Here is a 24,852-nt window from a genome sequence, read left to right as displayed (position 1 = left end):
GAAAACATTTATAGTTACCACATTGAAAGATGAATTGGTATCTCTCTTGTAGCTAATTCTTTCTCTCCTTCCAACAGCATGCATGCCCTTTTGTCCCCCTCCCCTCCCCCCCAAAAAAAAAAGGGCAGAAAAAGAAGCCCTCCGAATTGTTTCAGCCATGGTTAATTCATCAATTTGCCTCCTAGAAAATCTTATAAAACCTTGTGAGGTGTTACAAATTGTATGCGAGACTGTTATGCTTTGTTTTTTTGAATCTTTAGGCCCTTCATACTACGTTGTCCGCCCCTTCATAATACATTATCCCAAAGAAAAGAATACAGGGCTTGAGTTTTATCTTGTTAGCAAGCGTTTGTAACGAAAATATTTCTTACTTTCTGCAAAATATAAACATAGATTTCAAAAAAAAAAAAAAAAAAGCGTAAAGATTCTTTTGGTTTTCTTTTAAATAACTTACACTTTCGGTAATTGGGTACTATTCCATATCATTTCTGTAGACAACGAAAGAAGGTGAAACATGTTCGTATAAGTCTTCAAAAAGTTATTTTCTTTCCTTTCTTTCCTGAGTGGACAAAATGAAGGGTATGTACTACAAACATATATAAAACATTCTGTCACTCACTCAGTCGCAGAAACCTACATAATAAACTTAGACAGATGCAGTCACATATACAGAATCGTGAAGTGTGAACTTAAAACGGGATCTTTATCTACATTTCCATTTGTCGAAACAGTCTCTATTTTTCCTCATTGAGTTGTTGCATTTTCTTCATATATATATATAGGAACTTTAGAGTGGAACATTACATTCTCAAGTCATCGTCGACTTCTAAACATCTTTTAGAAGTCGATGATTAAATATAGAGTTTGAGGTTGTTACTATCCTTTGCGAATTGAAAACAAAAATTGGCTACTCAATTTATCGTTACTAGTGATCACAATTGTACTTCTAGACTAGATATCAATGCGGTAGAAAATCCAAAGGACAAAGAAAATGCAAAATTGAAAATCCTTTCACACATGTAAGTCATAGCTTAGGTCCGTTTGATAATATAATTCAGTATTTAAATTTAATAAATTTGGATTTTAATATGTTAATATTGCGTTTGACAACAAAAAAATAGAACATTTGAATTAATTAAATGACACTGAATTTTCTAAATAAAATTTACTCCAAAAATTAAGTGATAAGTTATTCACTTATAATTTAATGTAATACACATTTAAATGTATTAAATTTAGTACTTAACAATTTGGTAATTTAACGAATTTAGATTTCGAATTTCAGTTCTCAAACTTCAATTTTTATCAAACACACCCTTAGAGAAGGTATCAAAATAAGTTGTAGGTAGTTTCTTAAGCAAGGTATTCAAAAAGAGAACATATATATGTAGCCTAAGCAAACTAATAAACAAGGTGATTAATCTTTTTCTTTTTCTTTTTTTGTTAAAGCTACCAAAATTGATCTATACCACAGAAATGCGCTTTAAACTCAAGTGTCATGGAAATCCGGCAGTGTGTTCCTCCACATCAACAAAAATGGCATCACCAGAAAGCAACTTATAACCCGCAACAGCAAATGAGTTGTCTACATTTATTTCCCGGTTGTACCACAATTTTCTGAGAAGCATTCGCCAACGTAAATGGCTCATTAATTAATTGAAGTCCCAGAGTTCACAAAGACAACCTTGCATTTTTTTTTTCCTTCTTCTAAGAATAAAAAAAACCCTTCATCTAAGAAGAAAGAAAGCTGAATTTAGAGGTCTCAATTTCGACTTAGCAATCTGTGGCAGCATTTTCTTTTTATACATCATCGTACTCGTGAATTAGAAAAATCAAAAGGCTGGTGGTCCAGACTCCAGCAGAATGCCGATACACGGTAGCAAGAATCCCAGTTCTCGGTCAAACAGTCCACGGGTCACGCCTGCATTTATATGGCAACGGTCCATGGCTTTCTGAATTATGGTTGGTGGTCCTTACTCCTTCCTTGGTTCCAACTGGTTCCTTGTTTGGTTGCCTTGAACCTTCTAACCATCGCCTCCTCTCGGCGCACAGCATAAATGTTTCTTCACAAACGCCCGGGCAGATACAGCTAATTGGAGCTTCAAATTTACCCAAGGTTAATGCAGCAACATAATGTTCTGACTTCACAGTTCCAGACATAACATGTACAAAAAGAAATGCACAACGTAGGAGTCGAAAATGTACGCGCACAAACACAAGTTGTATGTTTGTTTTTCCTTGTAGTTACCTGTCACTATTGTGGGCTTAAGGATATTTGGTCTATCAGTTATTGAGAGTCTCAAGGTTTTGTTATGCATGTGATATGTAAGGAAGGAGGGTATGCACGTTAGTCCAGATTTATTGCACTTGCTGACACCAGAATTACGTCCGATATGGATTTACTCTTTTATATATATATATATATATATACACGCGCGCGCGCGTGCACTAGTAAAGGGCTCAACGAGGACAATAAGACTGGTGGGAGAAGATCCTACGTCTAAACTAAAGGGTTGCGTTATTGCACGTTTTTTATATTTTACCATAGGTGCAAAAGTTTGAACCCTTGACCTGGAGTCTACACTATATGCCTTACCTTAATTAAGATCTGAATTTGTCTATTTAATGCTTCAAAAACACACAATAAGATGTTTGTCCCCATCTATATATATATATATATATATATATATATATATAGATACACAATTTAATGATGGATGGTAATACCAAAACTTAGAATGCTAAGGGGCCGCTTGGTTTGAGGGGTTTGGGCATGTGGAATAATAATTCCAATTTAGTGCTTAGTACACTGGAATGGCAATTGAAATAATGGAATTATGTCCAATTTATGATTCCTGACTAAATTGGAAGGAATCGCTCAAAATCCTCAACTCATTTCCAACAGTGAATAAATAAAAGATAAAATATTTTGTTAAAATACTTCATTTCTCCCTCTCCCATGCTCCCACCATCGACCCTCCCCTTCCTCCCGTCTTCAACACTCCTCTCTCCCTCATGGCATCTGACAACTCCTCCCTCTTTCCTTATCTCTGACCACTTTTCCCTTTTTATCGGCATCTAACAACACCTCTTCCTCCTTTGATTTCAATTTCTTCCTTTTCCATGGCATCTGACAAATCACTCTTCTTCTCCCACTACCGACCACTCCCCTCTCACCCCACCAAGCACCAGTCTGTAGAATGATACCAGGGGTTCAAACCCATACTAATTTTTTGTACATGATTCCATCTCTAATACCAATTCCAAAGCATGAACCCAGCACCCCCTAAGCTCATTTGTATTTTATCATGTACGCTTATGACAGTAAAAAAAAAAACTAGCGATGTTTCCTCTAAAATGGTGCCTCATATGAGCCATATGAGTTTATATCATATTGATTGGTAAATGCTCTATCTTTAACCTCTTCTATGAAAATCTCCAACAAATTTTGGGCCTCACTCTTTCTTCAAATTTATAACAAGATGTGAATAAAATCACTTATATAATCAACTCATTTAGGTGAGTTAGCCATTACAGAAACTTTAACTTTTTTTTAGAATTGGCGAGCTTTATATAATAAAATAAAAATTTACGTTCTAACCGTCAACTTTCTCCTCTTATCTTCCTCTACAATTCTGAGAAGATCAGGGGAGAAATTTGACTAGAAAATAATTTTATCCACCCTATTGAGATAACTAACCATAAAATCAGCAGCTTGATTACATCAGCGATATACACAATATGTACTCAACTCCTTGAAGAATGAGATTAAATCCTTTATATTAGAATATGCAACTAGAGCCCTCCAAGAATAGTCAATTTTGCTATTTAAGATATCTGCAGCAAGTTTTGAATCAGTGCGGACCTCAATTCGTTTAGAGAAGATAAGGGTTCTGATATATCTACAGAATCTTTAGCTTGCTCAGCCATTATAGAAGATAAGGGTTCATATTGAAGAGGAAAAACAATTCATGCAGCTCAATTCGTTGGCGAAGGGGAAACTTCACAATAGCTTCCACAAATAACTACGGACGCGGGCTCATTCCCCAAGGATTTTAAAGCCTGTACATTTTTCCCCGGTAAAGATATCATTATGTAATTTCAACATTACGTTCATGGCCAATTTACCTGGCACTGTCCTGTATCACATCGTAGTCCGAATTCTTATACACTATAGTTTGGTTCTTGGATGGGATACAGGAGGACGAGACATACCGGATTCTATTTTTCCAAAATGATCCATTCTAATTAAAATAGTATGTTTAGATAGGAGATCATTTGATATAATTTTTGAGAAAAAAATATTATAGTACATTTTTGATGTGTTATTTGTGTCATAAAAAGATAATTAAAAATTATACTTATGATACAAACAGTTAAATTTATGTAAATAATTTGCTATCGAACTGCATAGTTATTTCACTTTGTTCATCGGTTTATATATCTTGCATTTTGTATGATCATTCTTACACTTTGTTCGTTTGATTTAATGCTTACAATTTGTTCACAATCGTACAACAAGAAGATCATATTATTTTTTGCTTCAAAATTTAACAACAATACTTACGAAGCATAAGAAGCGTGGACTTCAAAGATACAAGTAAATTCTCTCTGTTGTTTTTCGTCAAGAGAATTGGAACCTGCATTTTCGTCTACTACGAGGTCCGTTGCGCTGTATAATGTAGCAGGAGAAGTCTTGTGCTCCCCGTGTTGCCAAAAAAAAAAAAAAAAAAAAGGAGGCAGTAAATTAAATAAAAAGTACGCCTGACACTGTCGTTTCTTTCGTGAATGGTACGCGCATCAGTAAAATGAATTGAATCTGACTGTTCTAAGCGCCACGCTGAAGAAAAGTATGTAATTGCTTGAGAGATGAGATTACCGGATCTCAGAAGCGTGGCCGGTTTACGGTGCCACAAGTGAGTTGAATGGAAATGGTACACGCACGTTCCTGAGTAGCGAAGCTGTCCCTTCCATGTAAAACGGGAGAGTACATGCCCCTGCCAGTTAAAATGGCCAAGATTTGGCCAATAAAATTTGTAAGGTTCAATTTTTAACATGTGTGAGACACATAAAATATTATATTAATATTATTCGTTGTTGTTCTAATATTATATCGTGTATAAATAATATTACATCATATGTAAAATATACATAAGCTTTCGAAACAGTTATACTGGCAACCGTTCCAGCCCCGAATCCATGTAAAACTAAGATAAAATACAGAAAACCTACCTCTAGTTTCATGGATGGTTAATCGACGCGCACTGTAATTTCGAAATATTCACGTAACTTTTCACGTTAAAATTAAAAACTGATGTGAAATGTGAAAAGCTGATTCTCCGAATTTAAAACTAATGTGACAAGTTGATTTTTGACATGCTGATAACAAATAAAATATCTTTCTTTTAATAACTATATTATATTTTACTTTATTCCTTAAATTTTATTTCCTTTTTTATCCTTTTCTTATTCAAATAACTATGATCTATTTGGATTAGTTATTTTTGGATGTATTTTTGAAAAACTTTACTGTAGTAGTGTATATGAAAAACTTTTATACTATATTTTTTTTAGTTGTGTTTGTATATTACTGTAATATTATATTTGAAAATTTTGTTTTTGAAAAATCAAAAAATCCAAACGTATGTTTTCCTTCACTACATTTTTCCCTTTTAAAATACCTTTTTTTTAAACCATTTCTTTCCACCACCACTAGTACTCCGGCCACCTCTCCTTGCTGTCTCCTCTATCCTCTTCCTTTTCTTTCCTCTCTCATCACCACCTCCTCTCCCGACTTCCTCCTTGTAAAACTATGACCTGCAAGTTTAAGGATAATTTTACCCTTATTCTGATCAAGAAATTAATTTTGCTATCCAACTAACAGACCATGACAAATCAGGATTAATACCGGCAAAATTGACTTTTTTTTTGGTTCAATTATAATAGCTCAAGCAGGTTTTGGACTAAAGGGATCACCAAATTTAGCTATGATGTTTTTATTATTATTATTATTGGTTCAAGGGAGACTCTTGACTGTTACAAGATTGAAAAGAAAGGGAATAGAGAGGACTTGAGAGGTGAACTAAAAATTCCTTGATCATGCAATTATAATTCCTGCTAGCTAGGTTAAATCTTAGGAATTAATGTTTTTAAACCACAGAAGAGTAAAATAGGGTCTAAATCTATAAAGTTCCCATTTCAAAGGCAGCCTTGATGAGAGAAATATTAATGGTACTCTAGTTTTGTATAATTGCAGTGCCACTAACTTATTATTTATAGGATGATGTTATAGGGATGTTCTTGTTTGATTAAGTCTCCTAATTTTGGAAAATCAATTTTTTCAATGTTTTCATTTGCTTTCGCATTTGTTTTAATACTTGAAAAAAACAAAGAACTAGAATCTAAAATCTAAATCAGGAGTATCTTCAGCTAATTCTGAATTTTTTTCTGTAGTCACTTCTTGTAATTAAATTTTGCAAAATGTGATACAAATGATTATTAAAAAAAAAAAAAGAGTATCATTAACAATTACCTTCTGAATATTCTCTACGAATTCTGATTCGTCATGTGGCAGCATCTAGTTGGTTATTGATCTTTGCACAAAATGCATGTAACGGCTGTCTGGCGCTTTGACATAAACACGTGAAGATGCATGTCATCAACAATAGGAAACATGGAAAAAAGAAAAGATCAGAAAACAAACGAAAAGTACTACGTTCGAGTTAGATTTTCTACGTGACTTCTCATGTAGCAAAGGAGACATATGCGTGCACTTGACTTAGGAAAGATCATAATTAATCTGTAGGAAGTGTGTTCTTATGTTTCTTTGATGTTTTTGTTTTGATTGTCGAATGAAGCTTTAATAGCGTTTTGGTACATATCTTATGTATTCTTCATGATTCAAGAACTCATCTACATTCAAAACATATACATACATATATGTATGTATCGACTCACAAAATAGTTTTTTTTTTATATGTATATATACTCTTCAATTTTTCCCTCTTGCTTTTTCAATTTCGTTTAAGAGCTAAATCATGCATATTATATATATATATATATATATATATATATATATATTCTTTTCTTTTCTGGACATTGACCAGAGGAGTTGGTTGGTGGATCAAAACCAAAGGAGAAATAATAGCAGGTTGGTCGTTTTCCTGCTTGCCGTTGCCGGTAACTTCAACGGCCAAACAAGTATACTCCAGAAGCAGCTAGTTTTAGGACGACCACGCATGTTTTATTTCTTAGCTACGAAAAATGGAGTTTAAATTTATTTCTAATACCGCTGTACACTTCCTAAGACTAAATGTTTACTATGAAGTAATGCTACCTCATTCATTTCAAGTTCGGTCAACACGTACCCAAAAAAAAAAGAAAAGAAAAAAGGTTGCATTAATTTTATATGGAGTGACAATACACTGTCAACTTTAGATGCATACTTTGCAAGACTTGAATTTCAAATTAAAATGAGATTAATTGTCATGCATCAGGCTTGATAATAGTAGTGTGTTTGAAAGGAGTATTATTTGAAATAATTATTGTTATACTTTTGTGATATTATACATGTATTAGTAGTAATTTAATATTAAAATTGAAGAGTTGAATAAATTAAATCGAGGAATCTATTGAATATTAAATCAAATCGAACTCAAACTATGAAAAGATCGATTCGATTCGTTTACAGCTTTACGAACGAGGTCTTTTAAATATATTTTAAATATTTTAAATTTATCAAAAATATATATTTTAAATATTGCAATAATTTGTGATATATAAATTCAAATACCTCTTTTAATAATCTAAACAATTAGAGTGATTTGAAAGGATTTTAAATCTTCCGCCAAATTCTTGGATTCAAGTGCAACCTTACGTCAGACTCAATTATTTCACATTATTGGGATGGTTGGGTAAAAGTATAGCGTATCATTTGATGTAATCAAGAGCTGAAAATAAATTGGGGATTGTGTTGACTCTGCTCGAACGGCTGATTTCGTCCAAATTGTGCTACAAATGCTAGAAGCGGAAATCGTCAGATGGAACTACGCAAAGATTAGACAAGATTGAATTCTAGTCAAGATCTACAAACTAATCAAATCAGAATGGGGTCATATGTTCATGATTACATAACAAATTGACTGACGTAAATAAATTACTACGAAGTAGCTTAACTTTTTTTTTTTTTTTTGCAAAGATTCGATTGGTTATTTTTGTAATCTGTATATGACATGTAGAGTAATGCATTTAACCAAATTGATACATTTTCTGTTGCCTATACAAGGTTCACATAAAGTCACAAAAACCAAAAAGAATGACTTTTGAATAGGTCAAGTCAAGCATGTAGGCAGCTGGAGGCCTTTCCAGTGATCCCATCCCATCAAAAATTACAATGATTATATGATAAACACATTATTAAATATATATATTTTTTAAAATTTTCCATTTACATATTTATATTTTTTGTACATTCACATCATAAAAATTATTATAATATTACCCCTGAGCAAGTTAATCAAATAGTGGAGTAAAAATATGTTTTTTTATAATTTATTTATTTCAGTATTCTCCACTAAAAAATGGAAATGCCAGGCAAAAAGTACAAATAGGAGAGAGGGAATGAAATACCGCTCTACTTTGCTAAAAATATTAATTTTGTTTTATTTTAGTTTTGGAGTGCAATCTTAGTGCCGGACAGACTGATGATGATGATTATTATGCAGTAAATTCCAACACCAACCCAACTCTCCCAACCCCCCCCCCCCCCCGGCGCCCTCCCACCCGTTCCCTTCCCATCCTCCAAATTTTTATTACTACCCTAAAGTAGGACCCCAATCTTAAACAAACCAACCCTCTCCCTCAGCCTTTCTTGGAAGGCCTTCTTGTTCCAAGAAAGAAGCAACAAGTCCTACCAAGGAGATATCTTCACGCACATGAACACTCTCATCTCCTCTAGTTGTTTGTAAATGGGAAAATGGTAAAGTCTTAGGTGTTGCAGTATAAAAAGCTAAAGAAATAGTAACGAATAAGAGTTAATTATATATACAATGATGAAACGTGGGTTATCATCATTTTCGTATGCATGGCATATATGAAAACTTTAAAATTTAAATTTAAAATTTAATTAGTTTCTTCGTCCGTATATAAAAAATTAACTCTACTAAGTAGTAATAATTGTGACAACTTCCAACTAATTAATGTGTATGTTTGTTTTAGTTAAGGAGGTGAGTAGAACTTTTGCATCCGATCCATGACACAAGTGAAATTACCATCTTGTACCATCACCAAACCTTATACTTCCATCCTTTTTTATTGACCTAATTTATCATGCTCGTTTGAATTAGTTATTTTTGAAAGTATTTTTAAAAAATTTTATTGTAGTAGAGTTTTTAAATTATATTTTAAAATATTATTTTGAGATATTTAAGAGTAGAAGAGTTTTTAGAATATATTTTAAAATATTTTTTAAAATTTAAAAAAAATTTAAACTAATTTTTAGATTATCTTTTAGAATACTTTTTAAAAATTTTTATTATATTTAAAAAATTAATTTTTGAAAAACACTCAAAAAGACTGGTATAAGGGACAGGTATACAAAAAAAGAGAGCCTAAAGAGACTAGATCAGATGAACGTTCTGATATCTCTTTTGAATTTTTTTTACTAAAGATAAGATTCGAATTCCCGACTTATTTGCGACCAAAGAGAAACTTGGTCTTTTTTTTTTTTTCCCTTCTTAGTGCTCTTATTATAGGTGAAAGATTACTACTATAAATAATCCCAAAAATTTTCTTCTCCCTCCCACCTTCCTTAGTCCACTCCTTCCCTCCCTACTCGTTGTAGATTATCAAAACCCGAAATAGTAATTAAACATTTCTTTACATTTTAAACTTTGAGATACTAACAACAACTCTCTCTCTCTCTCTCTCTACCCTGCCCTCAGTTTCAGCGCTTTTCTCAGGTTCCCTTCCTCCCCCCCTTCCCTTCATTTTCCCATCAAACGTTTGATTCTTCTCTAACAATTCAATCTTTTTCTTCTTTGTTCTCTCCACAGATAATTCAAGAAGTGCGAAGGTGGGCAGCCGAGGCTATCCTACCACAGCATCATAGCATGTCAATCCAAAATTTCTGCTATAGTATCACGTAAAAATTTACATCCATCTTGATCCCTTCATCGATTCCGGATAAGAATTTTGAAGAGCAAAAGAGAAAATGCGGGTGATCAAAGAAATGTACCCTCTCTGTTGCATCCCATTGGAGAGCAATAGCCCATCTGCGATCGACGAGGGTCCGGTGGAGCCGACCCTTTTGCGAACAGGGTCAGCCGTGATTAATGGATCTGATGCCAATGCCAGAGGATCCGACTCCGCGGTCAGCGTCGCGGGTCTTCTATATAAGTGGACTAATTATCATAAGGGCTGGAGATCCCGCTGGTTCACTCTGCGAAATGGTGTTCTTTCCTACACCAAAAGCAGAACCCGGCCAGAGAATCTCTCCTCCGCCTCCGCTGCCGCCGATGATTTAATCCTAATCGGCGGCGACTTCAATAAACGCCACTCCTCCGGCAGCGGAAGACGTAAGCATGGGAACAAATCCGCTGGCATTGTTCATCTCAAGGTATAGAAGTACTAAATGAATAACGGCGGTGTAAAATCATAGACCTAGTGTGTGAAGTGCGTGAGAGAGAGAGAGAGAGAGAGAGAGAGAATTAGTAGTATTATCAAACATATGATTTCTGTACAATACGGAAGGGAGGGAATGATAGAGTGCGGTGGACGTATTTATTAGGGGTCTCCAATCGACTACAGAAGGAAAAGTTTCCAATACAGGAAAAATAGTTCAAATGGGAAATTTATTTCGTCATTTTACCATATTTATGTCAAGGGACAAGCAAAATCCAGGAGGGCTTTGGTATCTGAGCCTGATTTCTGATGGTTACTTTTTCAGTCATTGACCGACGGATATATCAATGTAGGATTGATAATTACACTAAGTGGCTGTTTAGTGTTGTTACCGGTCTCTAAGATTGGGCGATTTGTTATGTGAGAGTGATTTTAACTGATTGTGAAGCTGCAGTGGGTCACATCAGCAGGTGAATACATTGGAAGGCCAAATTAAGGGTTTAACATGCGTATGGCTTCTGCTTCTAGGTTTATCTCTGTGTTTTAACTGATGGGTCACATCAATTTTCTTGCTTTTTTTTTTCTTTTGTTGTTTTTTTTTTCTGGGGTGCGTTCCAGTGTCTTGATCTTTTGGCCAATTTCTGCTTTGTGGGGTTTTGGATAAGGAGTAGACCCTCTAGGGCCTCTACTTGTTTCTTGGTTTATGAAAGGTCGGGATGGTCAGGGAGCTGATAGCAATGAGCACCCTTCTGCCAGTTAAACAAAAAAAAAAGACAGAATTGGTGAAAGTTTCCATTTGTGAGAACTGAAAGAAGTCTAGCCGTTTGTTTTTGGTGTTGGGATACAGACAACTGTAGTGTAAGTGGCCAAAAAGAGACGAAAAGGGTAAACAGAAGGTGCTTTTAGCTTCTCTTCCTGTGCAGATTTTTGTGTTTTTGTTTTTTATCTCGACTTCCTACAGTGGCTCTGGGACGGGCTGTTGAACTTGGAAGTTTTCGAGGTTTTGGCCTGTAACTTCTTTAGGCTGTAAAAGATGAATGTAGGAGGAGTAGACAGTCTAGCAGTCTAGACTCCTGAGGAGGTTATTCTTGCTTCGCAGTTTGAGTGTAATGTGGGCAAACAAATAACAAATGCTAAATGGAGTTATCCTGGAAAGGATATTCTTGCACTTGAGGTGCCTTTTCTGGTGGGTCCTGAAAGTCTTAAACTTGGTCAAAGTAATCAAGCCTTTGCCCGATATTCCATATAAAACCATTTTGATCTACTTAAAATTTAATGGACTTTAATGACTCTGTTAGATTTTGAGTGGAGGGTTCGTAGTTATCTGAGATGTTTTCAGTGATGGGCTGAATTCACCTTAATTTCTGTTGTATTCATGCTTTTCTTGATTTATCCAGCAGCATGTCGTGCTGCTTTTCTTTCTTGTTTCTCTTAGGTTCCCTAGTTGTCTGATGACAGTGCTTGTCATTTCAATCACTCGCCTCTCTTGATCGCGTAATTGCCTATAACTTCTGTATTTTGATCGTCTAATTGATTTCTTTTCTTCATCATTATTAATTTGGCCTTAGGAGCTGAGCCCACCATTTGCCATTGGTTTAAATTTTCTTCGCAGATCTCATCATTTCGTGAGAGCAAGTCAGATGACAGACGGTTTTACATATTTACAGCTACCAAGACTCTTCATTTGAGGACGAATTTGAAGAAAGAAAGAGCAGCCTGGATAGAAGCTTTGAGTTCCAGTAGAAATCTCTTTTCATTGAGGCCATTGAATGATAATCTTTCACTTTTATCGGATATATCAATCTCAACTGAGAGGCTAAAGAAACGCTTGCTAGATGAAGGGATCAGTGAAGCACTTGTCAATGACTGTGAGCAGATCATGCTTTCCGAATTTTCTGATGTACAAGGACAACTGAAGTTTCTTTGTGAGGAACGTTCAAATTTGCTGGACACATTACGGCAATCTGAGGTAAGATTGACTCCCCACATGGGAAACCACCCCAGTAATTCCTAAAAGTTCTTGTTTTAGTGAATTGATAATTAGATACCAAAATATGCTCCTTGCACTTCAGCTCATCACATTGTGATGCAAGGGTCCTCTTCTTTTGGTCAGTTACTGAAAGTAATTTCTTAGAGCTTTTCCTCGGGTCTGATATAAGGGTTCTTGTTATTCTAGTGAACCATGGGGTTCAGAATTCCATGTTTATTCAGTAACTAAGAATAGCAAATGTTACCTCCCTTTACAGGTGTGCTGGAATCCAATTTCATATTTAAGTTTTAAATTACTGAAAATGTGGTTAAACTAACTTTTTACAAATATTTTGTAGATGGCTATGCTGAAAAATAATTTCTTAAGAATTTTTGTTGAATGACTATGCTGATCTAAGTGTACACCAAACTCGCCACTCTGTCCAATTTGCACATATTCCGCTTCCCGCTGATAGAACAAAATTCTTATTCATAGCTCATCTTTTCTTATTATCCAATGAAGACTTAGCTTGTTGCTAACTTGTATTTGGTTATATACTTTTATCTCCTTCCCCTGGTTAATCTTTACAATAGTGCTAATCTAATGTGTGTTGCTAACAGTTGGATACAGCTTATTCATGCTTTAATAGCCAATGTAATTGCTTTTTTCGAGGAAGGTACTGCTAATGTGCAAAACACGTTAACTTTGCTTTTTATTTTAGTACTCCCTGAGATTGCTGCTGTATAAGTTGTTTTTTATTTAATTAGTTGCATCTTCCTATTGCCAGTTGTTGTAGTTTTATGTAACTCTTCTTTACTATCCAAATCCACATATCCCATTACACGCATTTGTGATTTTCTTTCCCTACTATACTGATGATTGTGGTAGATCAAAATCATTGTACTCTCAGTTCTTAAATTTCCTTTTATGATGTGATCGTATACATTTCAAAGTTGTCTTTCTTGTCGAATCATTTTCAGTTTTTCTTTCTACACTAGTATTTTCATCAGTTAAAAGCACTTTCTAGTGAACCTGTTATAGGTCTTATTTTTGGCAATGTGCGAAACACTTCGACTGTGTCTTGTAGTAAGTCTCTTCTGGATTCATATGTTCATCCTTCATATTCTTTCTGATATAAACATTTGGAACATAGGTCAGACTATATTGTTTCACTATAACCGGCAAAATTTTGCAGAACTTCTGAACAAACTTAAATATGTCACTCTATCTTAAGCTGCTTTCATGTGAAGTGATGATGTTGGACTGGAAACCACATATAGGAAACTCATCTCTTAAATGCATTTTATTCCTTCTCTAGCTATGACCGCTAACAGATTATAGTAATTCTCTCAGTTAGTTCTGAAAGATGCTTGCATGAGCCATATCTTGGCTAAAAAGAAGCATGACTAATATATAGGTAGCCAAGTACATAAATACCACTAAGGTCAATCTATTTAAACTCTACGTAGTTGTTTTGTTCACATTATTGTGCAACTCAAAATGGTGTTGTTTATGCATTATTTGAAAAGATCACTTAGTTGTCTGACATTATTGTCTTTTAAGTTTTTTAAATTCATTTTGTAGTTTGTTTCGTCACTAAACCCCTCGAGTGCAGGTACATATCATACATTGCCCTTGATTGGAGTTGGGTGTCACAGTAATCCCTTGTTTTTCCATATTCCAATTGATAATCTGCCTAATGGATATTGGCACCTAAGATTTGCCAGATATTACATTAAGTGATCCTCTGAAGAGTAACCACTATTTATTTTTTATTGGCTTTTGTAGGCAGCTAATGTTGAAGCTGATGCCAGTGGAGTTCAAGATGCTGAATACCACATGATGAAGCATGAGTACTCAAATTTAGGGCGTGGAAAATACAGTGGTAATCTTTATATTTGATGCTCCATATCCCTCCCCCACTGCCACCCCCTAAAAAGAAGTAAAATCTCAAAATAGAGAACTCAATGGAGAAAAATAAAAAGCAAGCTAAATTTTGTGAAAAAATTGTCTATCCAATTGTTTTTGTTCCTAAGCTTAGGATTCTTCAGATAAATTACTTGATGGACTGCTTCTCTCTCTCTCTCTGTGGTTTTTCCTCTTCCATATGTTAACTCATCATTGCCCTCTATGCCAAGGGATTTTGACTGATGTGGCCTCTATGCCTTATTCTGCATGATTGTAGACATTGTCATCTTGTGGGGCTTCTATTTTCATGTTCAATGTTAAAGAGAATTTGGTTTCATCTCTGAGCATAGTAAGCTTTGCTATTCTAGATCAATGGAACCTGAGAGTAGATAAATTGCTCAATTTGTAGATGATTTAATTTGTCAGATATACTCTTCTTTGAGTAATTATGTGGCTCTTGACCTCTTGATATGGTATTTGGTGTTCAGAATGGAGCACTACTGAATCATCTGATGACGTGGAGAAACAAGAGCTTGAAGAGGTTTCAGATGAAGAGGAAACCAATTTCTTTGATACTAATGAATACTTTTCTGAACCAACTAGTAGTTTTGGATCAATAAGAGAAGAGGTCATGGATAAAGGTATCAAATTGGAAAATCATATTAATGGCATGGAGAAGTTGGATGCCGAGAAGGAAGAACATGAATCCAGATGCTTAACAATTGAAAGGCGCAAGAAGCTACCAGATCCAATTGAGAAAGAGAAAGCAGTTAGCCTTTGGTCCATGATCAAGGACAATGTTGGAAAGGATCTCACACGAGTATGTCTCCCAGTGTATTTTAATGAGCCACTATCCTCCTTGCAAAAATGTTTTGAAGACTTGGAATACTCGTATCTTTTAGATCGTGCATATCAACATGGGAAAGCGGTATGACCTATATAATTTTCAGCTATTTGTCTCCTAAAGTTACAATTTAAAAGGGTTATTGTTTCTTGAAATTAATTACTTTCCTCACATTACACTTGTTAAGTGTCACTGCTATGGAGTAATTTTTTGAGAACTGGTGGATTGATTATCCGCACTATCCATGACAGTTTGGACATAGTTCATTTCTGTTTGACTTGGAATTTTTGCATCTTGTTTTGTTTTGTTCTTTTGCATTTTTGTCATCATTTTTCTGTGTCTTCTAACTTGCACTTCATTTGAGCGTCCCCTATTCCTTGTGTCAATTATGATCACTTAATGCAAGAATGATAATCTGTTGCCCTCTGGATGGAGTCAATTATGTATATCTTTTAGTCATTGTTAGCTGCCATTTAAATTGATATTTTATCTTGTTTACTTAGTAACTGATACAATGGTTTTACATCTATAATTTACCCAATCTTCTTCTGTAGTTTCAAAAATTATCTCCTTGAGAGCTAAGATTGTTAATGCCCAAGAGTTTGACATTCATCTGATAAACTATTGTTTTGCTTTAGGGGAATAGTCTCCAGAGGATTTTGAATGTTGCTGCATTTGCTGTTTCTGGATATTCTTCATCTGAAGGCCGTCATTGCAAACCTTTCAATCCATTGTTGGGTGAAACTTATGAAGCTGATTATCCAGAATTAGGAGTCCGGTTCTTCTCTGAAAAGGTACAAAATGAAATACGGGTTGCCATGTTGATTCAAGTCATGTAATATGCATGTCTTATGGCATCATCATTTGACATGCTTATGATTTCTTGCTAACATAACATCAATTAATGCCCTAATCTGGATTCTTGAAGTTTGTATTGAAAGAGAATTGAAGAAATCGAAGTTATTAGGTACAGTTCCATCTTTTATTTATTGCCAAACTTTAGTTCAACAAACAGTAGACTCGGAGTACTTGGTCTGAGAGTAAGTGATTGAATTGTTGAATTCAAACTAAGTTTCTATTTTAAAGGAGAGAAACTGCTTAAAATTGATTGAGTTTTTGAAAAATATAGTAGGATCCTGTTGTGCTATGATGGCTACAAGTTACAACTTGTTCTTTTCTGGTAAATAAATTTTGAGGGTTTAAGTAAACAGTACAGCAAGTAATCCAAGGACCATCAAATAGAAATTCGGAGTACTAAAAAGTGACAATGAAGCTTAAATGTAACGATAGTTCACATCACCTGACTTTCCTGATTGTTTATGTTGGTTATTTGTGCATGTTTCTCCATTCTCATTTCACATTGGGAGCGAGTATACTGATTGTTCTTCAACATTGTTGAAGAAACCTTATCCGGCTGTAGATAGTTGAAGCCTTCAGTGAATTGTTGAAAGAACCAGTGCCTTGTGATATTTCAAATGATAAAATCATCTTCAATTTGTGTAAGTAATATGGACAAATGACATCTTTACTGCCACTGATCGCACACCTCTATTCAGATGGTAAGATTTTTTCTACTCTAAAATAAGTCAATCAAATAGGAACTTGGATACAACTCAAATGTATTAACAGCATCACAAAGATGTCATAGCATCTTGTTCTTGCCCCTCAACATGAGCTGCAGTAGTGTAAAAGTTTCCAGGACTTAAAGAGCATTCAGTGTTTGCCAGTTAATTGGTACCTGAGGCATTGGTTGAATACTGTCATGGGCAACTAACTAGATCTCTGTATTTGAAAGACTTCACATCTAGATCCTCCAACTCTGTTTGTGTTCTTAAACTGTTCTGATCTTGTATTTATATTTAAGTAAGTTTACTGTGTTCTCTTATAGTTTTACTGGTTGAAACAGGTTAGTCACCACCCAACACTTATTGCCTGTCACTGTGAAGGCCGAGGCTGGAAATTCTGGGGTGATAGTAACCTGAAGTCAAAATTCTGGGGGAGATCTATTCAGCTAGATCCTGTAGGAACTCTGACCGTTGAATTTGACGATGGGGAGATATTCCAGTGGAGCAAGGTTAGAAAAGCCTCACTCTCATGGCGATTGGTTTAACATTGCAATGATTGTTTGGTATGATCATTTTCCTTTTCATTAACAATGTTTGGAACCTATTGTACACCTTTGTGTTGCCTTCAGGTTACCACAAGCATTTATAATCTTATCCTCGGTAAAATATACTGTGACCACCATGGGATAATGCACATACGTGGTAATCACCAGTATTCATGCAAGCTGAAGTTCAAGGAGCAGTCTATCCTTGAACGTAATCCTCACCAGGTAAAGCCAAAAGTCAATTTGTTTTTCTCAAGTTCCCTGTTTGTAAATGGATCTATTTACAGTTTAATTCCGTGAGCTATTTCATCCATGGTTTGATAGCATTAAAGTCATACTACTGAACAGGTTCATGGATTTGTGGAGGACAGCAAGGGTAAAAAGGTTGCTACTTTGTTTGGAAAATGGGATGAAAGCATGTACTTTGTGAATGGAGAGGGGAATAGCAAGCCTAAAGATATGTATAATGCATCTTTATTGTGGAAAAAAAATATGCCTCCTGCAAATCTCACCCGCTACAACTTAACTTCTTTTGCTATTACATTGAATGAGTTGACACCTGGATTGAAGGTATATGTGGTTACACAAATCTCATATATGCATTTTCGGTTCTTCTTATGTATATCTAATTGTGTTTTATAGCTTTGTCTGATCCGGGTGTTTGGTGACGGATAAAGGAGAAGCTTCCACCTACTGATTCAAGACTTAGACCAGACCAGCGGCATTTGGAGAATGGAGAGTATGACAAAGCGAATGCAGAGAAACTACGATTGGAGATGCGGCAGAGAATGGTACTTGCAACAACTTTTAAATCATTGGTCTAAGTAGGTCTATGTTCACTAGCTGCTACTGGTATATTTTAGCTAGTCTTTTTCTCATTTTTTAAAATTGAATTCAAGTTTTATGATAATTGCCTTGCTTTAACTTTGAAGTAGTGTCCAAATTATTATTACACGGATTTTGAAAACTACCTTTAGTGTTCCCCTTGGCAGCCATCTAGCTTGACCAGTTCCCAAGAACACCTACTTATGCCCATTTCTTTTATGCAATATTGAGCTAGGAATTGATAATATATTTCTGTGGTTGTCTATGTTGGCGTTCAGTTCTAAAGATTTGTCTTGCCTATAATTTGAATGTGAATTTTATGGAACCTGGTTAAGTTTTGTGATGAAATATACAAATGCATGCGTTGTGCTACAGCACTAAACAAAGAATAACTGGAATAGCATAGCCAAATGCACAAGAATCACAAGATGGAATTAAGTTTTCTATTGCTGAAGTTTTTTACATACATCTCTTTGATGGCATACCGAATTTAAGATATGAGTATGATTGAATCTAGATAAGAGGTAGCATAAAAGGTTGCATTGACTGCATAAATCTTTGTTTGTTTATTTTGCTCTGCTAACTACAAGAATCTGTATTAGAAATGAAAGCTATCATATTTACTTGATTTCAGTTGTTATTTTTTTGTGGTGCTATTTTCCTGGTTTCTGATTTTTATTCACACATCTTTTCTCCTTTAACTGTCCTAAATACTCATCGAATATTTTTTAATCGACAACAGTAATCTCTTTTGGTACCAAAAGCTATCATACTAATTCTCTGTCTTGCTCTTTTATTTGGGTACTTTCCCTTTTTCTGGTTCTTGTTCCCACATCTTTCTTTCGGTATTGACTGTGTATGCTCCGGTAACACTTTTTAAGTATGTTTGTATTGCTGAAACTATAACAGCAAATTCTCATTAAACAATGCCTACTTGATGATTGCATTGCCTCTAATCTTAGAGCTATCTTTCTAATAGTTCAATTTTTGTTGCCTGCAGTCTAGAAAATTACAAGAACATGGATGGAAGCCCAGATGGTTCCAAAGGGATGGTGAAAATGGAACCTTTCGGTACACTGGCGGATACTGGGAAGCACGGGAGCAGAGAAACTGGAACGGATGCCAAAGTATATTTGGTGAAATTAGTGAAGATCTTCTGGATTCTTTCAAGGACTGCTGACTTCAAGGAGGTATACTACTCAAACATTAGAAACTTCTCTAGTCTGGATACCTTTGCATGTCCGCAAATATTTCAGTTTTTGCCAACTCAGTCGTTGATCAGGTACTGGAAATGGTGAGCCATCTCAAAATGGCCATGGAGCAAAACTATCAGTTCAATAAAATCGCATTTGACGAAGCACTGATCTTACGATAAATACTAGACCGCTTGTTGTGTACGAGGCACTGAAATGACGTATATTAGATTCTTCTTTGACAGATGCTTGGCTGCTTAGCATTGAAGCTCATGGACTGTGAAGAATACTCTCTGGGAGTGCTTGGTAGGTCATGGCTGGCAGCCCCTTGCTTGAGTTGGTCTTCAGGAGATTATCACCCCGGGGTTGACGCGGAGTCAAATCTTAAAAGAAAAATGAGGGATCAAATCTTTTTGGTGACATTGACAGTTAGACCATAGTAGAGAACCCTTTTCTTTCTTCTGGGGGCCTGTAGCTTTTGTAGTCTCTCCACAACCTCTCTCCATTCATTGATCATCAGGGTCACCTTTTTCATTGCTTGCATTCCAGGCAAGCAGTGTCTAGGTTACGATTGTATTTTCTGTGCCAAAATAAATATGAAAAAGCAATGTATTACAGGAATCAGCGAAGCAAAATATCATTATCATTGTTGTAAAGGCCAAAAATAATTTACTGCTGGACATCCATGTTGTTTTGATGCCGCTCCACATCATATGCAAGCAATGTAATGTTTTGATGCTGGGCATTCATGTTGTTTTGAATAGGACCCAAAGCAGAACTGAAGCTCGGGAGTAAATTTTGGAAAGGGTTGGGAGCTAAACTCGTGGAAACCATTACAAAACCTTCTTATAATTAGAGAAACCTGTTTTTTCCCCCATTTTCTTTTAGGTAGTGAAATTTCACCAACGAGGATTCAGATTTGCCAAAAGAGAACCTAATGAACATGTTTGATGGGGCAATCAGTTGAGATGAATGGATAAGGTTGTACCACAAAGAAACGAGAAAGAACAAAAATGAAAAGAAGTCCACGTGCACCCAGCAAATGCTTCTCTTTAACTTAGCAGTGGTTTGTTTGCGATTACTACAGAAACTTCATACGAGTTCCTCAGTTTACTCAACTTTTGATGAAAGTACAACTAGGTGTGGTCCTTTTACATTCTTTTGAGATTTTGCAAGGCAAAAAAAAAAAAAAAAAACTGTATACATATGAGCCAGCCCATTAATCCTCCATTATTTCGTAATCTTCAAAGAGGATTTATTTGTTGAACTCAAAACAGAAAACGAAGTAGATTTTCCCCAAAAAGCCAAAAAAAGAAGATTCATCTCCTTTGCAATCTTCAATGGCAAGCAGGTCCCACGGACTCCTCCAACTCAATCCCCACATCCGCCAGCCGCCTCTCCTTGTAAACATACCATTTAGCACAAATCAAGAAGAACATCAAGTTCAATGCGCTCAAAATCCCCAAAAGCCAGTAGAAATCGTTAAGCTTCCCTTGATTAAGATTATCAGCTAACCACGGCTTCCTGTTTCCTGTCACCTTGTGCACTATGGTGACCAAAACTGAGCTAAAGAAGAACCCCAGGGAAAGCGTGCTCAAGAACAAACCCGTGCTAATGGTCTTCATCCCTTTTGGACACTCCCTCAAGAAAAAATCAAGCTGTCCAACGTATATGAATGCTTCACCAGCTCCAACAATGGCAAATTGTGGGATCAAATAAAATACAGTCATTGGCACTGGGGTGACGGGATTATTTGCTAGGCCATGAGATTTTGCAACATGCAAACGCTTGATTTCAACAGCCGCAGCGGCTACCATTCCCACGATTGACAAAAACAGGCCAATGCCAATTCTTTGGAGAGGAGTTAGCCCGTATGGATTCTTGAGCAGTCTTTTACATATTGGCATGATAATTCTGTCGTAAATCACGACGGTCAAGAGAGTGCTTCCGACGAAGAATCCGGTCATTGCTGCAGAAGGGATTTCGAAGTTGTTGATTTTCCGGTGCATCGTTGAGGCTTGAGAGACTGAAAATGTGGTCATCTGGGCATGAACACTCCAAAACATTATTGTTGTGGCCCAAATGGGTAGCATTCTGATCACTAATTTTACTTCTTCAACGTCAGTTAAAGTAGAAAGGCACCACTTGTTCATGGTCATCTCATGGTCCTTGATTGCGGCCTTGTCCAAGAAACTACCAGGAAAAGACAAAGCAAAAAAAAATTTACACTCGTGATCAAATTAGAAAGAAAAAAGGCTAATTGGAACCAATTGATAATACACTCGTGATCAAATTAGAAAATGAAAAAGTCTAATGATTGCTAATCGGAACCAATAGATAATACGCTAGTGTCCTGTCATACTGATGCGTTGTCCTCCTCCTACCTGTTAATCCGAACCAATCGTCAATGCATTCAAATATCTTAATGCATGACAGCAATTAGTGCCGCATTGTGGACCTGATTTCAGATGGTCTATTTAGAGTAATGCGTGAACTATTTGGTAAAGGAAAACGGGGTAGTATTCGGGGAAGTGACAAACGTTGACTCCTAGGGTTGTGCTAAAGGAAAACAGTTCATATTGCTTTTCCAAAACACTAAAAGAGATATATTAGAATAACCCCAGATCAATTTGTGTTGGACAAAATAGATACTGCTTTCCATCATCTTTTGATCTGGAAAGAAGGACATCCAATTTCTTTACGCTGTCATTCACAAGATTTCACAATCCCATCACTGGGCTATAAAGGTAGTGGGTATCAGGCAGATCAACCGCGCCCGCTGAAAGAAAGGTTCTAGTCACTCTGTTGATGAATATGCATTAACCTAGGAGGAAATATAAAGTAGGAGAGAAATAATCATTGAACAAGACATGGTCGGGCGAGTTATGCGGGGAAGCAAGGTGGTAGATATTTTGGCACAGGAAGAGGGTATCGTAATCTTGGATTCCTTTCCATTTCCGATAAGACTCTTAGTATAAATCATGGCTGATCCAGAACTGGCCTGCACCGGTACTTCCTATTGTTCTTATTAAATAATTTAGACAAATACCCAATTATCAACAATAATAACTTGATTTGTGGTGGCCCATTCCGGCCCCACTTCCTTGGTCGGCATATGATGAATGGCAAGTCAATTATTCTAGCGTCCGAAAATTGTTTACCTAATAATAGGCTAAAATATATGGTCTTTATTCTGGGATCTAATTTGATTGATACCGTGAATATTCAAGAATAGTTCGCCAAAGACCTTTACAGTTACAGAGTTCACTCAGTGAGTCTTGAGACCAACCCCACCAGACTGCAGCAAAGGTAAACTGGCTCATGCATCCAGATTTTTTGGTGTGATAAGGGAAGTGTTAACCAATAATAAAGCCACAGATGATTTCTAACGTCAAGCTGAAAGACATATAGCATTTGACAAGAATTTTGGGTTTGAAAAAAAAAAAAAAAAAAAAAAAGGAAAAAGGTGATGCTAAATATTGTTTAACGCCAGTTGAAAATTTTAACATATGATGAAACCCTTAAGTTGAGGAAGAGGTAGGTGATATTCACACCACCTAAGAGATTGTAGATAGATTGTGTGTTTTACTTTTTAAGAGGATCAACATAATTGGAACTCCTAAGTGTAGATTCGAATCCTGAACCTGGCGGCGTTGGAGTCATGATCAATGTCATATATTTTCAAAATTACTGAAGCATGTAATACTAACCGGAATTGCTTGCTATGAGGCAACCTTTGCTTCTTTTTGCGTCCTTCTATAGGAATGTCATCAACGTTAAAGAGAAGGGACGAATCAGATGGTAAATCTAAATGCCTCTTCCTCCAAGCCGCCACAATGACAGAAGCAATCTGTGTTAATGGACTACCGACAAGTTTCTTGAATCGATATCGCCGTGTACCAGCTAAGAACACGAGCAAACCGACCACAATTGCACAAGCACATATTCCATAACCCCATCGCCTTCCAACGTTGTCTTGAATGTACACAAGAATTGTCACAGCACAAAGGGATCCCACACTAATAAAGAAAAAGAACCAATTGAAGAATTTTATCATTTTTTTCCTTTCTTTCTCGTCAGAGTCGTCAAATTGATCGGACCCAAAACCGGAAACACTTGATTTCAGGCCACCGGTTCCCAATGCTGTGAGATAGAGTGCTGCATAGAGGACTAGAAGCTGATTGCCACTAGCTTGGACACACGAGCGACTGCCCTGGGCACATTTTGGAGGTCGCAGGCTTGGTATTGTGGTTGAGATGGTCAAGAGTGCCACGCCCTGATGATCAACAAGAAAAAATAAGTGCAAAAATTTGTGATTCCAAGTCATTGTTTTACTTTCTCGATTTTCCTCCTCTCGAAAACAAAATGAATTTAGGATCCCATTTGCAGCTTGACCATGTAAAACCTTATCTATTATGCACAACTTTCGAATCATTATATAATCATAGTGCGTATGTGAAACAGACTTTCGCTTTTTCGAGCTTCCTCATAACAGATGATGGAGTACTAATTGGTATTAAAACATTAAAGAATGATCCCGTGTTACATTTTCAATCTTCCTCCTCATTGTTGGATAATAGTATAACACAAAATATGAGTCAGGAAATTGTAATTAATGAGTGTCTTCCACCTTGCAAGTTTCAAATGACTGAATCACTTTCGTTATTTGTTCCATATTTCTTATCAAAAGTTAGTGTAAAAGAAAGGGGGAGCCAAAATCACCACCAAATCATGGGTTACTTACCGTTGCTTGAACAGCAGCAAATATGGCAATGGTGAGATATCTTCCCAAGTATGTATCAGCAATGAAACCACCAAGCAAGCAGAGCATGAAGGAGGTTCCAAGAAAATTAGTGACAGTATTAGCTGAGGTAGCATTTCCCAGATGCATTGTTCCAGTCAAGTAGGTAACAAGATTAACAGCAATACCAAGAGTTGTCAGCCTCTCACAAGCCTCAACTCCTACGTCCACAAAAAAAGAAAACCGAAAAACTGATTAAAACAAAATAAAAAGGAAGGTTGAGGGAATCGAACACGGTAAAGAAAATTATTGGCTGAAGATAAAGTTAAGGAGAGCATTAAAGGACCTAAAATCATGGCCGCAGCCGCCCAACCACCGGTGGTGGATCTTTGGGCTTGGCCGCCTTTGTAGTCCCAGGCATCTGGGATAGTCTTAGCTTCTTCGTACGATTGTGGGAGTGCCATTTCTCTTACTTTGATGTAATCTGTTGTGCAAGGAGTATTGGATTATTGGAGTGGAAGCATTAAATGAGAGCTTTAATCAACAGATGATAGGAAACTAAGTTGTTTATTTATAGACACGTTAGGAGTTGAGACGCGATCAGGCGTACGCCGTGGGGTGTTTAAAACGAGCCCATTTGTG

General features: G+C 36.1%; 2 protein-coding genes across 5 annotated transcripts; one reads left to right on the top strand and one right to left on the bottom strand.

Annotated features, from left to right (window-relative positions):
• Positions 1-9,822: 9,822 nt before the first annotated feature.
• On the top strand, positions 9,823-20,149 carry LOC140004507 (oxysterol-binding protein-related protein 2A-like). 4 transcript variants are annotated; one of them, XM_072063033.1, is made up of 12 exons: positions 9,823-9,959; positions 10,053-10,615; positions 12,233-12,589; positions 14,378-14,474; positions 14,986-15,425; positions 15,980-16,135; positions 17,248-17,415; positions 17,536-17,676; positions 17,800-18,021; positions 18,129-18,242; positions 19,277-19,466; positions 19,715-20,149. In XM_072063033.1, the coding sequence occupies exons 2-11, from the start codon at positions 10,211-10,213 to the stop codon at positions 19,454-19,456; spliced, it is 2,280 nt and encodes a 759-aa protein (XP_071919134.1). In that variant the 5' UTR covers positions 9,823-9,959; positions 10,053-10,210; the 3' UTR covers positions 19,457-19,466; positions 19,715-20,149. The 4 variants fall into 4 exon arrangements, 3 of the variants coding, with proteins under 3 accessions (XP_071919134.1, XP_071919135.1, XP_071919136.1); XM_072063034.1 differs by having other exon boundaries at positions 19,559-20,149; XR_011820452.1 differs by lacking the exon at positions 19,715-20,149 and having other exon boundaries at positions 18,094-18,242; positions 19,277-19,335.
• Positions 20,150-20,483: 334 nt separating this feature from the next.
• Positions 20,484-24,838, bottom strand: LOC140013625 (protein NRT1/ PTR FAMILY 6.3-like). Its single transcript, XM_072063036.1, has 4 exons — positions 24,557-24,838; positions 24,214-24,431; positions 23,180-23,745; positions 20,484-21,662 (listed from the first exon to the last, which is right to left on the bottom strand). Exons 1-4 carry the CDS (start codon positions 24,672-24,674, stop codon positions 20,807-20,809), a joined length of 1,758 nt encoding a protein of 585 aa, XP_071919137.1. The 5' UTR covers positions 24,675-24,838; the 3' UTR covers positions 20,484-20,806.
• Positions 24,839-24,852: the final 14 nt, after the last annotated feature.

Source organism: Coffea arabica, chromosome 8c (assembly GCF_036785885.1).
Source record: "Coffea arabica cultivar ET-39 chromosome 8c, Coffea Arabica ET-39 HiFi, whole genome shotgun sequence".
Taxonomy (NCBI): domain Eukaryota; kingdom Viridiplantae; phylum Streptophyta; class Magnoliopsida; order Gentianales; family Rubiaceae; genus Coffea; species Coffea arabica.
The sequence above is the reverse complement of the archived record's forward strand: the minus strand, read 5'-3'. Positions and strand labels throughout refer to the sequence as shown.